General features: G+C 35.6%; 1 protein-coding gene across 7 annotated transcripts in view; it reads right to left on the bottom strand.

Annotated features, from left to right (window-relative positions):
- Window positions 1-4,231: 4,231 nt before the first annotated feature.
- Window positions 4,232-15,531, bottom strand: part of LOC106868443 (uncharacterized) — a 91,863-nt gene continuing 80,563 nt past the window's right edge. For 6 of the 7 annotated variants that reach the window (XM_052971884.1, XM_052971911.1, XM_052971898.1 and 3 more), the window contains 3 exons: window positions 14,869-15,061; window positions 10,083-10,166; window positions 4,232-5,007 (listed from right to left, as the gene is read on the bottom strand). In XM_052971884.1, the coding sequence (XP_052827844.1) occupies window positions 4,807-5,007; window positions 10,083-10,166; window positions 14,869-15,061 (478 nt within the window). In that variant the 3' untranslated portion in view covers window positions 4,232-4,806. Of the gene's footprint in view, window positions 5,008-10,082; window positions 10,215-14,868; window positions 15,062-15,531 lie in introns of those variants that run through there. The other variant, XM_052971900.1, reaches the window with a different exon arrangement.

The raw sequence follows: 15,531 nt of genomic DNA, 5'->3' as shown, positions 1-15,531 counted from the left end.
TTCACCTGACTGCTGTCCTCAGCGTCCTGGGTGGGTATAGTCCAGCCACTCCAGTGCTCTGTGGTGCTTTTCTTCACTGCCGAGGTGATGGTGGGTGGTCTATATATATGCGTGTAGGTAAATGGATATGTAAGTAAACAGACAGATAAATAGATAGGTACATAGGTAATATGGACAGACAAGCGCACACACGCACACACACACACACATATATGGAAACACACATCAATACATAAGAGATGCACGTACAATCACACAAACCGATACACATAGACACACAAGGAGACAGAAGTACACACACAAACACAAACGCATGAACACACAAACACATGAATAAACAGAATACATACATACAAACGTAAACACATGCATACACACACATACATACATACATACGTGTATACACACGTGCACAAACAAAGAAAAAGAACACATCTCTGATAATGGACAGAGTCAACAACTATTGAAAAGGTTGCAAGACACAACAAAATTTTTAGCAAAAATAAGTAACTAAATGAGTGGAAATCAAACTGGTGACAATAATTATAACTAGAAAAGCATTCGCAGAGCGCAGGCCACTGCCAAGCAGCTCATTTCCACCCATATACATGCATGTGGAAAATCGCCCAATTTCCCAAACCAATGCTGGCAAAAAGATAACCTCCTCCCATACTTATCTCGACCATTGTCATCAACACTGTCTCTGCTTTCCCCACAATCACCGTCAAAACTACGATCACCACAATCAGTTTCTTTACACAGTTGAAAATCCATTATCTGATACTCATGGGACCAAGATTGTTGCAGATTTTTGATTTTTCTAATTTCGGAGTGCTTTATTAATAAAAAAAAAAAGGCATCTACAAAACGGAACTGTTTGAGGATAGAAACCAGGGCTAAGTACAATAGCTTATAGACATATTCTGAATGTAGTTCTATATAAATCTTTAATAATTTTTTTTTATACTTAAGACCATCAGAAATGTTAAGATATCAGCCTCTACCCATGTTGTCATGCTTTGATTAAAAAGTTACAGCATAGATTAGATTACTTAGATAAGTTTCGGCTGAAGTTGACTCAGGTCATGTTTAATTTAATAGCACCACCTGGAAGAGATACACAGTCAGCTCTGGGGAACTGTAGCCCATTCAAGCAGAGGGTTATTGTTTTCAGAGACATATCTGGGTGTGGGTGGCTTATCTGGTATTTGTTGGGGGTAATTATCTAGGGATCGTTTGAATGTTGTGAAGTCACTTTCCTCCTTTATGTGTATCTGGTACGATGTTGAAGAGAGCAGGGCCAATTGAGGTGAAATAGTTCTGTCATAGTGTTGTGATACAACACCAACATTTCTGTAGTAGATGGATGGCACAGGGGCCAAGCCTCGGACAAATTTTAAAGATGAGAAATCATCATCATCATCATTTAATGTCTGCTTTCCATGCTGGCATTGGTTGGATGGTTTGACTGGGGACTGGTGAACCAGATGGCTGCACCAGGCTCCAATCTGATCTGGCTGAGTTTCTATAGCTGGATGCCCTTCCTAATACCAACCACTCCGAGAGTGTAGTGGGTGCTTTTACATGCCACCGGCATGAGTGCCAGTCAGGCGATTCTGGCAATGGCCATGCTCAAATGGTGTTTTTACGTGTCACCTGCACAGGAGCCAGTCCAGCGGCACTGGCAACGCCCTCGCTTGAATGTTGTGCCAGTAAGGCAACACTGGAAACAATCACACTTGAATGATGCTTTTTATGTGCCACTGGCACAGGGGCCAGTCAACAATCACGCTCGGATGGTGCTCGCTCCACTAGCACGGATGCCAGTCATCGAATTTGAGTTCGATTTCACTTACCTCAATAGATCTTCACAAGCAGAGTTTAGTGTCCAATGAAAGAAAGGTATGCCTAAGTGGGCTGGTTACACCACTGGCATAAGCCACAGGTTATGGTCTCACTTGGCTTGCTGGGTCTTCTCAAGCACAGCATATTTCCAAAGGTCTCAGTCACTAGTCATTGCCTTAGTGAGGCCTAATGTTTGAAGGTCGTGCACCCCATCCCAGGTCTTCCTGGGTCTACCGCTTCCAGTTTCCCTCAACCACCAGGGTGTGACACTTTTTCACACAGCTCTCCTCATCTATTCGTACATGACCATACCAGCGCAGTCATCTCACTTGCACACCACATTATTGATGGAATATTTTCTGCATCATACAGATGATATAGAGCTCACAGCGGTGGTGGAGGGAGCAAAGCTTGAGCTTTTTGAGTCAATCCCAATAGTCAAGGCTTGTCATGTCATCCTCCGCCAAGGAGCTCATTTTAAGATAGATACATGAGTAAAATTACTAATAGAGAAACAAAAATAAACTTTGGAAACAGCAATGCCACCATAGGTTACGTGGAAAGAATGAACATATTTTCAAGGGAGATAATCAAAGAATATAATATTGTAACACTTCATGTAAAGTAAATATAACAAATGAAAAATCCTTCAAGAATCCATAAAAATTCCTGGATCACTACCAAAATTTCATCATCTGTTCCTTGTGTCATTACCAAGTTTTCCTGCAAGTTTCATGAAATACCGTTCACAACTTTTGAGTTATTTTGCACACAGACAGACAAACCAACGCCGATGAAAACATAACCTCCTTCCTTGGCGGAGGTAATAATTGTTTCAAAATTTGAGACAATCTTGAGGGAGAGAAGATTAGTCAATACCATTAACCCACCCCTACCTCACTACATAACTGGTACTTTATTTTATCAACCCTGGAGGGATTAAAGGCAAATTTAACTTTGGTAGGATTTGAACTCAGAATGTAAAGGGTTGGAAGAAATACCACAAAGTATCTTTTCCTATGCTCTGACAGTTTTGTCAATACACCACTCTATAATTATTCCTTCATTGACCACATGGTCCTATACATACAATGCAAAATATGTGTGGAGATGTACATAATATATATATATATATGTATATATATATATATATATATATATATATCTGCACACATTTGATACACATGGATTTCCTTTTCTTCAGAAGTTAAGACTGGTTATAGTCTGGAAAAAGTGATGATATTAGCCATGGTCTTCACCTCTGGAATTTGTTGGTATTGTTAATCATATTTGCTCACCTCTTTCTCTCTTTTTTTTTTGCTCTTCTAATTACAAGTTCCTTGAATGGCTTTAACTACCACTACACATGTAGTAACTGAGCGATCGACTTGGCACCAACAAGCAGACTCATATCCTTTTTGAAACCTTTAATAGAGTTTAGGGGTATAGTTGAAGAATAACCTCATGGCCTTCAGAGGCTATCAGAACCTGCCTAACCATGTCATCTCCATGTGAACCACTTGCCTATATGATGTCACAAAGATAATGATAAGTCAACATCAATACAAATATCTCAGGATATAATACTTGCATTGCACCAGTGTGAGAGGAGCAGGTATGGGGTACTACAGCTCTGCCTGTCTCCTCAGTCTTAAAAACGAGGCACATGCTCCCATATGGTCTGCCCTGTAACACATCAGCCAGGGCTTCTTCCAACTCTGCTTTTGAGGGTATATGGAAACACACTATGGTTTTCTTTTCTTTTCTTTTTTTATTGAAAAACACAGGTATGTTACCTTCCTCCTTGTTATTTCTAGATAAGTTGTTAATCTTTAACACTCCCCCCTAGCCCTTGAGTACTTTCAATGGAGTCTATTCTCTTGCAAGCATTTGGGCTAGGCCTTCAGTTTGAAGATAACTTCATCCCACCAGCCTTGGAGTCTTTGAAAAGGGTTACTGGCACTGCCCTTCTTTCAAATTAATCATTTAAAAAAAAAAAAAAAGAGAGAAAAGAAATAGCATTGTCTTTTTTGACACCTTGTGCACTCCTTCTCTTAGAGTGATTCCTTTTGGTTCACAACATTTGCAAATGATGGAATGCTGTTCGTTAAATTTCTTTCATTCAATTTAATGCTTCAAACAGTATTTGCTCTTTTGTGTCTTGTAATATACAAGTGTAAGTGCTTAAGTATGATGCTCTATTAGTAGGTTTAATATTTTCATTGCTTTCTTTCTTTTTTTTTTTTTGAGACTATTACATCTTCTGGCTTCTGAACTGATAAATAGCAAAATCTGTAAAAGTTAATATGTTCAAAGTAAAATCTTTCTCCTACCTCAAATAATATGGAAAAGAAAAACAATTTAAAACAAATATTTAAAAACAATATTCATTTCATTTCTTTTATATATCATTTTAGAGATAAAATATAAAACAAACAACAGTTGCTTAAAAATGCTTTTCCCCAAAAGTCTGCATGCCTATTAATTACAATATTTTTTTCCTAGAAAGAAAATAGAATTTTAAAAATAAAGGCATATTTTTTTCTTTGTCTTTCAATAAAAGGTTAAGATTAAACTTGAGTACACAGGAAACAATAATTACAAATAGGAGAGAAACAAAATTTGTTCTGTCTTTTCAAAAGTTTGTTTTATGCTTGTGATCACCCAACAATGGCTGCATGGAGATAAGAGATTATCATACACTTCATATTGAATTTCATTGCACACTAATATGCAGGAGTTTGTTGATGTCAGTTGCAGCCCTGAGTCCAAGTCAGTTCCATTTAGATCCATAGCATAGAAAACATGATAGCACCAACATGAACTTTGAATAAATCTAGAAAAATAGGATCAGTCAGTCAGTTTAATTGTGACTGAAGTTGGTGCTTTTGTTAGGAGTCAACCAAGAGGATCACTCAATGGAAAAAAAAACAAAAAAAAAAATCAAAACAAAAAAAAAAATCAACCATTTGGATCGGAAGTAGTCAATTGAAATGGACTGGATATGGAAGTAGTGTTTTCATCAAGGCCATCTAAATCTGATATAGAAGGAGAAGGTCCTTCAGCACCAATAGGTCCAGGAACAAATGGAGATACATCTGTCTCTTGGGTATCATTGTCCATTGATAATATTTCAAACATATCATTATTTTCAGGTGGTGTCTGCAAGAGAAAACAGTATATAAATACAAGAGAAATTTAAGAACCGTATGTTAAATATGTAAAACGGTGTTAAAGGAAAAGTAATTTTCAGTAAAAGTATTAAGAATGTCATTGAGTGATACATACAAAATAACTTATTGTATCTCTTTAGGGATCCCTATTGAATGGCATTTGCAAAAAAAAAACGGACAAAATTTTGAATTATGCAAATATTACTGGCCCAAAAATTATTCTTACTTCATGTAAAAATCTTTGTCAAGCAGAATTTAGTAGACTATTTTAAGCTAATGAAATCTAATAGATCGAAACATGTCCATAGTTACACCCCCTTCTTACAAACAAGGATAAAACTCTCTTTCTTCTAGGAATATAAATTAACTTCGAGAGATTCTTAATTCATAAAATTATCTTCCCTTCGTCTTTGTATATATGTGTGTGCCCATGTACGTGTGCAGATGTTGGCATTTCATGGCTTTGCATGTTGCCATAATAACAAACTACAGTGCTTTTGAGAGCCAGTGTAATGAAAAACATCCACTACTTGAAAAGCATGCAAAGGTCAGTAATAGGAAAGGCATCTGGGAATAAAATACCGTCACAAATAAATCCTCATTCATCTAACCAATGCTAGTATGGAAAAACAGAAGGCTGGATTCTCTTCCTGTTGCCAACCATTGCCTGTTTCCAAGCAAGACAACATTTCTCCTAATCCTTTGAACAAAGAGCTCAATGGTCAGAGAGGCCAAACAAATTATACCACTTGTATGAACAGTGGTTTAGTTTAAAACCACTGTGCAAATGTGAAGTTGAGAAGAACACACACACAGACACACTATAAAAACATATTGCATGAGAGGCTTTTTACAGTTTCAGTTTGCCAAATTTACTCACAAGATACATGCAAACATGGAAAAGTGAATACTAAATGATGTAGTGAAGAATCCTGATACTAAATGTCAAATCCGTTACAGCAGATGTTGATGATGATAGTGACAATGATGATGATACAGTTTTACAAGAATAGTAGAGTAAGTGAATAGAATATTCTAGAATATTCTATCTACTATTACACGAACAAAATAAACTTAATAAATGAAAAGGTTAAGAGAGAATGAGACACATTGGAAGATTTTTTTATAGCAGCAGCAGCTAATAGAATAAATGACATAATCTGGATGAAGTAAATTATCATGTATTGGTTACTTTCAGGTTGAAGGAGAGAGAAAAAAATTAAACATAACAGGAGATGAGACAATAAAGCCAAACCAGATGAGAATTGGGTGAACAGCTAAGATAAGGCTACCTTAATTCCAGCTTCTGTATAATATTAAGTGGCTGAAAGACAAAACTGGGCTAAATACTTTATTGCCAACCTTATGTACCAATAGCTCAAGATGAAATGAACTGGGGTAATCTAGAATTTGTAGAGTTCTTAGAAATATGAAAAACCAACGTTAAGAAAAGGCTTGAAATTATGTCATCTTATACTTTCATAAGATGAATTCTAACCCCAGCCTCCTGCACACACCATTAAAGAATAGTAGAAGGACAATAATATATATTTCTTTAGCAAATGGTAGCTGAAAATAAAAGCTGTTCATTAAATTAGTATTTCATCACAAAAATTTATTTATTTTATTCAACAGCGCAGGAGTGGTTGTGTGGTAAGAAGCTTGCTTCCCAATCACATGGTTCTGTGTTCAGTCCCACTGCATGGCACCTTGGGCAAGTGTCATTATACTATAGCTTCAAGCCAACCAAAGCCTTGTAAGTGGACTTGGTAGACAGAAACTGAAAGAAGCCCATCATATATATATATATATATATATATATATATATACACACACACGTATTTGTGTATCTCCCCACCATTGCTTCACAACCTATGTTGGGGTGTATACAAACCTGTAACTTAATGGTTCAGCAAATAAGACTTAAAATAAGTACTAGACTTCCAAGAATAAATCCTGGGGCCAATTTGTTCGACTAAAGGTGGTGCCCCAACATGGCTGCAGTCAAATGACTAAAACGAATAAAAGAACAAAAGAATAAACTCAGAAACTACAAAGGAGCAACCCAGTGCAAGAGCGTCTATGCAGTCATTCAACTTGCTAGAAATAGTACTGAAACCTCTCTCAAATCATATCTTAAAGGAAATACACACTGGAAAATATAGTGCTGGATATAAAAATATCAGGTTGGAATATTTTAACCCTTGGTCAGCTAATCCAGTGATGGTTTAGATTAAATAATAGCAATGATAACAAATGCTAAAATGAAACTGTTGATAACAAAGATATTATAAACCATTCAATTACACATTATAATTATCATTTTACAGTTAACACAATTACATATCAATACAGAATTTTGTGTAGTTGTGTAGTAATAATTGATTCAAATGTTTGGTAGAATATGCCTCTTTACTTAATATACAGGGTTACCTATCAAATTCTATATTATCAACCTCAATCACATCAATGTCAAAATGTCAATCTCAAATTTGTCATCGTCAGCCTCAGTTTCATTATCTTCAGTCTCAACTATCAGGTCATCCCATAAGTTGTGTCCAAATTTTGAATAAAGAAAACAAATGATCAAATGTTATACTTAATTGAAATTTAATCATCAATGTACTTTCCCTGATTAACTATGACTTCCTTCCATCTATTTACAAGCTTTTTAATCCCAGCAATGTAAAACTCTTTTGGTTTCAAAGCAAAGATCTCTGAAATGTCAGTTTCGACCTCCTCCTGGCTTGCGAAAGTTATGTCCCACAAATGATTCTGTAAACTATGAAACAAATGGTTGTCTGAAGGAGCAAGGTTGGGAGAATAACGTGGATGAGGAATTTTTTCCCAAGCTCTTCGATCTTCTGTGATGCGATCTTTGCAGTGTGGGGTCATGCATTGTCCTGATGAAACATCACTACTTTTCGATTCACTAAAGCGGGTTTTTTTTTCTTCAAAGCTTGGTTCAAACGCTCTAATTGCTGACAGTAGACTTGAGCATTAATTGTTGCACTAGAGGTAACAATTCAAAATGAATTACTCCTTTGCAATCCCACCAGATAGAGAGAAGAACCTTTTTCTCATGAAGTTCCCTTCTCGGTTGTGGTTGAGCTTCTTCCCTTTTACCAAGCCACTGTTTACGACGTTTAACCTTTCGATAGAAGATCCATTTTGAAGACTGTGGAATAAATGATAATCAGATGGCGCAATGTCTGGCAAATATGGTGGGTGGGGCATTGCTTCCCATTCAAACTGCTCCAGCCTTTAGAATGTCATCCTCACTGTATGTGGCCGAGCATTATCCTGATGGAAGAACATCTTTCATCTTGAAACCAAAGATGGTCGTTTTTCTTCTAGCACTGACTTAAGCTGCTCACAGTAGATCTCTTTTGCTATTGTTTGGTTTGGGTTTAAAAGTTCAAAGTGGACTAAACCTTTCATATCCCATCAATTAGATAACAACACCTTATGTGGGTGTAGACCTTCTTTAGCCTGAGGTGCCGGTGTTTCTCTTTTTCCTACCTGCTGTCTTCGGTGCTTGACATTTTTATAGAGAATCCATTTCTCAACACCAGTCACTATTTGGTCCAATAAAGGTTCATTTGTGAGACATGACAGCAAAAAAGAGCACACACTCACTCTCTGCACATGATTAGACTCGGAAAATTTGTGAGGAACCCACTGACCCAATTTGCTGACTTTTCTGATGGCATGCAGATGTTGATGAATGGTTGAATGACCAAATCCAAGCTTCTCTGCTAGTTTTTCAACAGTTACGAGATTTTGTTCCACCAGGGTTTGTAAGAAATCATCATTAAGCTCTGCATCTTCTAGGTTGTAGTTTCTAGCTCGGAATTTCTGGAACCACTTACGCTTGTTGTCCAATCCCCATATACTGCATTAATATTCCTCACACTTTCCATTGCTTTGTTACCTTTATTGAACTCATAGAGCAAAATATGCCGAATATGCTCCTTTGTTACTTCCATTACAGCTTTGGAAAAATAACTGTTAAAATCGAACTGCACTCTTTAGAACAGCATTAAGGATAAGGACAAGGTTAAATTAATACCTGCTTTTATAGCAAGTTGAAGCGGGTAGTTTATCCAACTTTTAGTTCATACAATTGAAAAAACCGCCATTATTTATAGGATGACCCAATATATATATATATTCTTTAATTTTTACTTGTTTCAGTCAAGACAAGGTAGAATTACTACCTGCTTTTATAGCAAGTTGATGTAGGTAGCTTTTCTCTTCCCTCTCTGACTTTTAGTTCATGCAATTGAAAAAAAAAAAACATTATTTATGGGATGACCCAATATATATATATGCATATAAATATACATACCAAAGCATGTACATACACATTCAATGTCTATGTCATGACCCCACAGCAGTTTCATATATAAACACTAGTAAATGTTTTACATTTGTAAAACAATTTGAAATAGAAAAACAATCACAGACCCATTTTCAAGAATTTAAAACCTGTGTTTTTTGCTTTGTGTGCATGGCCAACAATAATACCTTTACTGCTACTTTCACCATTCCTCTCTCAACAATGCAACACTGAAATGTTTCCTTGCATGAGGTATCATGTTGCACAAAGTCATCTTGTGAGACTTGAACTCACGGCAGTAAAACATCAAATTAGTTTAGGTCCCAACCCACTATTTCAAGCAGGACATCTCTGCGATGTTTAACAATTTAATAAACTGCTTAAAGAACAAAAACAATTCAAACAAATCTCTAGCTTTATCTTTTAAGAACTATTTTCTCATATAATAAGTAACTCTCCAATGTTGAATGAAATGCCAGCAACAAGCATATTATTTTAGTTTGACCAATTTAAGTCCTTTTTTTTTTATTACTAATGAGGATAGGTTGAATCTGTAACTTTTGCAGTCCCTCCAAAACCAACAAAATGTGATTTATATACATTAGAAATGCCAAGAGAAATATAATTTTTGTAAAACATTGAGAGCATTATGAAGCTTCCAACACAAGTACATCCAAAATGCTTCAAATTACATTTTTACACAAAGATATAAGTAAATTTACCTCACAAACAGGCTTAATGCTATCATCATATAAAAATCTTGTAAATGGAAGTTTGCTTGCGAGGACTTCAGTGGAACTGGAGGACTATAATATAGAAGAGACTTCGTAGTAGAAACCGAATCATGACGGTTTCTTTATAATTACAATGGAATAATCAAATGGACAAATGCAGCAAAGGATGAATAATTTTACTTTACTTTGATTCTCAATATAAAATCTGCTTAAACATTTCTAGAGTAAATGCAGAGAGTTATTTAAGTGAAACTATATTTAATGACTGGAATATTAAACTAAGTATGTTAATCTATGTATAAAAAGAAAAGCAATCTTAATTGATAACTAAGTCTTTTTTCCCTTATCAGCAAGTAGAGCAAATATTGTAGTAAAATGGAAGCTAGTATCTTTGATGTCATAAATTAAAAAAATTAATCAATAAAAATGGCACCCTTGGTGATGAGAACAATCATAATTTAAAAGACTAATTTTTATATTTTCTTTTAAATATGAGATTTCAAATAATTAAAATTAATTAAGTATGGAATGCAGAGTGAAGTGAGTCTGATCTTTAGCAGTGCTATGACAATATCAGACATCTGTCGGTCTCATTAGACATTATCAGTGAAGCATAGCCAAACCACTATTGCAGATCTTAAATGACTAAAAAAGTATATAGGATATTTACTCAAAAAGATGTGTGTGTGTGTGTGTATATTTTCTGAGGGATGGGGCATGTATTACTGATTGCAATTTTCAAAAGTATGGAAGCACAGTTGTTTTTCACAAGATTACTTTAGTAAACTTAGAGCCAATACTAAACATGCTCTAAAAGTCAAAGAAAAAAATAACAAAGCGCTTCATTTTAGATACTTGTGTATGTTTATTTTTATATTTAAATAATTATTTTCCTGAATTACTGGTGTAACTTGTCTAGTTTGCAAATCTAGTCTGTATTGGTCTGTCATAAGCCCTAGACTCATAAGACCCCAATTTTGTTTTTTAATTTGATTTCCATTGTGTACAAGTGACTGACGTCATAAGAGTCCCATTGAATGGTAAGCTGGTCCCATCACAAGATTAACTTCCTAGCTATTGCTGGGACTGGTTTATAGCTGAGTGAACTGGAGTAATGTGAAATGAAGTGTTTTGCTCAACAACACAACACATGCCTGGCACAGGAATTGAAACCACAATCTTATGGTTGTGAGTATAGTGTGCTAATCTCCAGGCTACATGCCTTCACTAACATCAGTATAACTTTAATCAAATTTTTTACTGTTCTTTAATACCTAGTTAATAGCATTTAAATGAAACAATCTACCTTTATTGAATTTTTTTGCATTAAAGTCTAATTACCTTATTACAGTAATGAAACTTCTATAATGATTCATTACTTACTGAATGAACCTAGAAAAAAGTCATCATTAAGCGAATCTGTGAATAAGGATACCCATCTTGGGCAAGTGTCTTCTACTTCAGTCGGATCCAAACCAACTAAAGCCATGACTTAGATTTGATAGATGGAAGACGAAAGAAGCTTGTTGTGTGTGTGTGTGTGTGTTGTGTGTGCGAGAGAGAGAGAGAGAAAGTGAGAGAGATAGAGAAAGAGAGGGAGAGTGTGTGTGTGAGAGGGAGAGAGAGAGAGAGAGAGAGAGAGAGAGAGAGAGAGAGAGAGAGAGAGTGTGTGTGTGTGTGTGTGTGCATGCGTGCGTGCGTGTGTGTGTGTGTGTGTGTGTGAGATTCTTTGTCTTGACATTGCAGGATTTTTGTAAATGGGTGTTATTCATCCAATATTCTGCACAAACATGTCTTGCTTCAAAACAGAAGTTGGCAACAAGGGGGGTCCGGCTGTAGAAAATCTGTCTCAATAAACCCCATCCGATGCATGCAGAGAAGGAAAACTGGACATTAAGATGATGATGATAATGATGTAGCCTAAAACTTCAGTCGCTGAATATATGATTTTTAGATGTCACTCCCATCAAACAAAAGTATGAATAGAGGCATTCCAGCCATAAACACTCCATTTTTTCAAGGGATGTGTCTAGGACTTTCTTACTGTGAGATTTTCTTATTTAAGATGGTAGAGAGAAATTTAACTGCTATTTCTAGCAGGTTTAGTAACATCATAGAAGCTTCTTTGCTAGCTTATGTTAATTATAGTATGGTATTGAGTTACATTTCTTCTATACTGTTTTAACAATCTAAACCAGAAGTTATGTAACTTCTCTACTTGTTCATTATTTATCTAGCTCAGCAACCTATAAAGACATGCAAACATTTAATTCCTTAATAATTGTCAATACTGAAATACTATGCCTCTACTAGCAGCTTTAGGTATCTAGTTTATTGAATCTACAAATGTAAGAGGTTTATTTAAATCAAGATAGTTAAGTTGTACTAATTGCAGTACTTATGAATATCAATATAAAAAAAAAACAAGTTTACTAAAGAAATATTCCTTTTCAATAAGTAATTTCTACTAAGTTTCATTTTCTCATGAAGCGAAAATAGAAGGTACCTACATGATAATTGTCTGAACTCAAACAACAGGATATTTGCAATGGAAATTGTATTATTTAAAACAATGAAACAAATGACCTTAGAAAATGCTAAGCAACATTTAAAAAAAAAAATTTATACTGAAGGTTAAACAAGTTAAACTGTAAAAGGCAAATGAATAAAACAGGCAACACTCAGATGAGTGAGCGAGAGAGAAAATACTCATTTACTTTGTGGTGTGAATCTGTTTTACATATGATTACAGAAAGTGCATAAATTTCCCATCATTTTCAGTGTCACTGTTTTTCATCTATCTTCTATTTTCTGGACAGACCTGTCAAGCCAAGTGAGATTGTAGTCATAGCCAATGCCGGTGTCAGGTCAATGGCACCTGTGCTGGTGGCATGTAAAAAACACCCACTACATTCTCAGAGTGGTTGGCATTAGGAAGGGCATCCAACCATAGAAACCTTGCCAAATCAGATTGGAACCTGGTGCAGCCCCTTGGCTTAAAAGTTTTCAGTCAAATCATCCAAGCCATGCCAGCATGGAAAGCGGATGTTAAATGATGATGATGATGATTACCTTGAGGTTTCTTTATTCTAGTTATTGCTTCTATATTTGAAATTTTTTTCTCTAATTACGGAGATGTACTTGCATAGCAAGTGACCTGATCTGAGATCGTGTGCTGGAACGAAAACAATTGCAGCGTGGAAGGTGTTTATAAGCCATTTAAGAAACACACAAAAACCGTTAGATTCACTTCAACATTTAAATTTAATTTGTGTCAAAATATTTTCGTCGCTTTGAGACCGCAACCTGTTCACTGACAAAATTCTGTGCTGCATGTGTGTTTCTTAAATGGCTTATAAACACCTTCCACGCTGCAATTGTTTTTTCTCTAAATCTTCAGCAAATTCAACTATAAGAAACAGTTCATCAACATACAGGAATTCTGATAGATGTGAAGTCTTAAACACCTCTGTTATAACCTGGAGAACTATAGTAAATAGTAGGAGGCTAAGAACCAAATCCTGATGGACACCTACCTTCATGCTAAACTCCTCACTGAACTCATTGTTGGCTTTCACTTTTCTGATGACATCTCTGTATATGTCTTGCACAGTTCATACAAGCCATTCATCACCTAGTTTTCTTAGCAACCACAAGACAGACTACAGAGTGTGGTAGCCTGTCAAAACCTTCTCCAGGTAAATGAATGCTGGATGAAGTTGCTTGCTCTAAAGCTAAGAACTTCTGAAGTTGTTTCATTATGAAGAGTGCATTAGTGGTGCCCTATTCTGTCACAAACCTGAACTGCATTTTATCTAATCTGCCTCTTTTACTAATCATAACTATTTCCATTATTTTCTTAACGTGGTCCATCAGTTTGATGCTTCTGTTGTGGCTTTCTTCTAGAATATCTTCTTTGCCTTTGTAACAGTTGTTGATGATACTGTTACACCAGTCGCTGGATATGACGACTACACGACTGACTAATGTGTCTAATATTATTGAGTATTTTCACCATTTCAGCAACCATCCCTGATGGTCCAGCTGCTTTTCATGCCATCATATTTTAATTGCACATTTGAGTGTATAACTGTCAAATCGCTTATCTAGAAACTCTGCCAAATCAGACTGGAGCCTGGTGTTGCCATCCGGTTTCACCAGTCCTCAGTCAAATCGTCCAACCCATGCTAGCATGGAAAGCGGACGTTAAACGATGATGATGATGATGATGATGATGTCAACTTTAAATATATGGTCGTTCTGTTGGGTTTACTTATGGTACATACACATGACATATAGCTTCTCTTCTATTTGATATTGTTCCTTGCTCCTTTTTTTAATTTTCAGCATCTATGACTTTATCTCCTGTGCTATTCCACCACCATGTCACATTTTGTCTGGCAAAAACTTTGCACCAGTCACAATTCTGGTCAGTGGTCTGCAGTAGATTGCCTCCTAAATGCTCTCTATATTATAAGCTTTTATCTCCTACCCCTTCTTGTCATATGCATCAACTACTACTTCTTTGAACTTATGTCTGGCCAGGATCTCTTTCAGTTTTCATACTGTCCTTTCTTCAGAATCTATGATACATTCATTTTCCAACCTGTTTTCAATTTAGCTAGTAATGATTAAGGAAAAGTTTTGTTGCAGTAATCACTGTAAACACTCATAATTGGGAGATGAGTTAAGAATGTAATTATTAATGTTAGGTTACTGCTTATGCAGTAAATAAAGTTTAGATTGTCTTAGATAAAGGAGTTTAGTAATTTACCTGAATGACTGCTGGTTGTACTTCTTTAGTCAATGAAATAATTGTATCGTTGGAATGTATATTGTTTATGCTTGGAGTTTTGGTTTTAGGAAGATCTGTACGTAAAGCATTCATTTGTATTTTCATCTTTTCTAACATCCAAAGAGGAACCTTGAAAAGCACCAATTCATTGAGTATCACATTGGGATTTTCCCTGTAGAATGGAAATTGACATTAGTGAAATTGTTTTGATGTCATTCAAATTCAGACGAAGCACAAAGCAACAAACTTGCTTCAAATATAGAAAATGAAAAAACAAAAAACAAAACAAATGTCAAGTTAAATTCACCCCACCAACATTTTTAGTGTTTTTAAGAGAAGCAAACCAAACACATCAACTAAATTTTTTTAATTTCAAACAAAACTTTGTATATTCTGTCAAGATAAGCGATAAGTCACACTAGCTGAATAAATAAAACATTGTTTCTGATGATATGGCTTTTTTTCTTGCCTCTGGCACTATAGTATACTCTGGACATATGTTTAAGCGTTAACTGACAGTGCAAAAGCTAGGATGTCCAAATTATAATGGTGACAAAATTTTTCAATGCTGGACAGCAGATGCTTGATCAATGTTGACAAGTGTTACTAAACAGCAACACTTCAACAGTAGAAAGAAGTAAT

This window comes from Octopus bimaculoides, chromosome 1, assembly GCF_001194135.2.
Source record: "Octopus bimaculoides isolate UCB-OBI-ISO-001 chromosome 1, ASM119413v2, whole genome shotgun sequence".
In the NCBI taxonomy this organism is placed as follows: domain Eukaryota; kingdom Metazoa; phylum Mollusca; class Cephalopoda; order Octopoda; family Octopodidae; genus Octopus; species Octopus bimaculoides.
The sequence above is the reverse complement of the archived record's forward strand: the minus strand, read 5'-3'. Positions and strand labels throughout refer to the sequence as shown.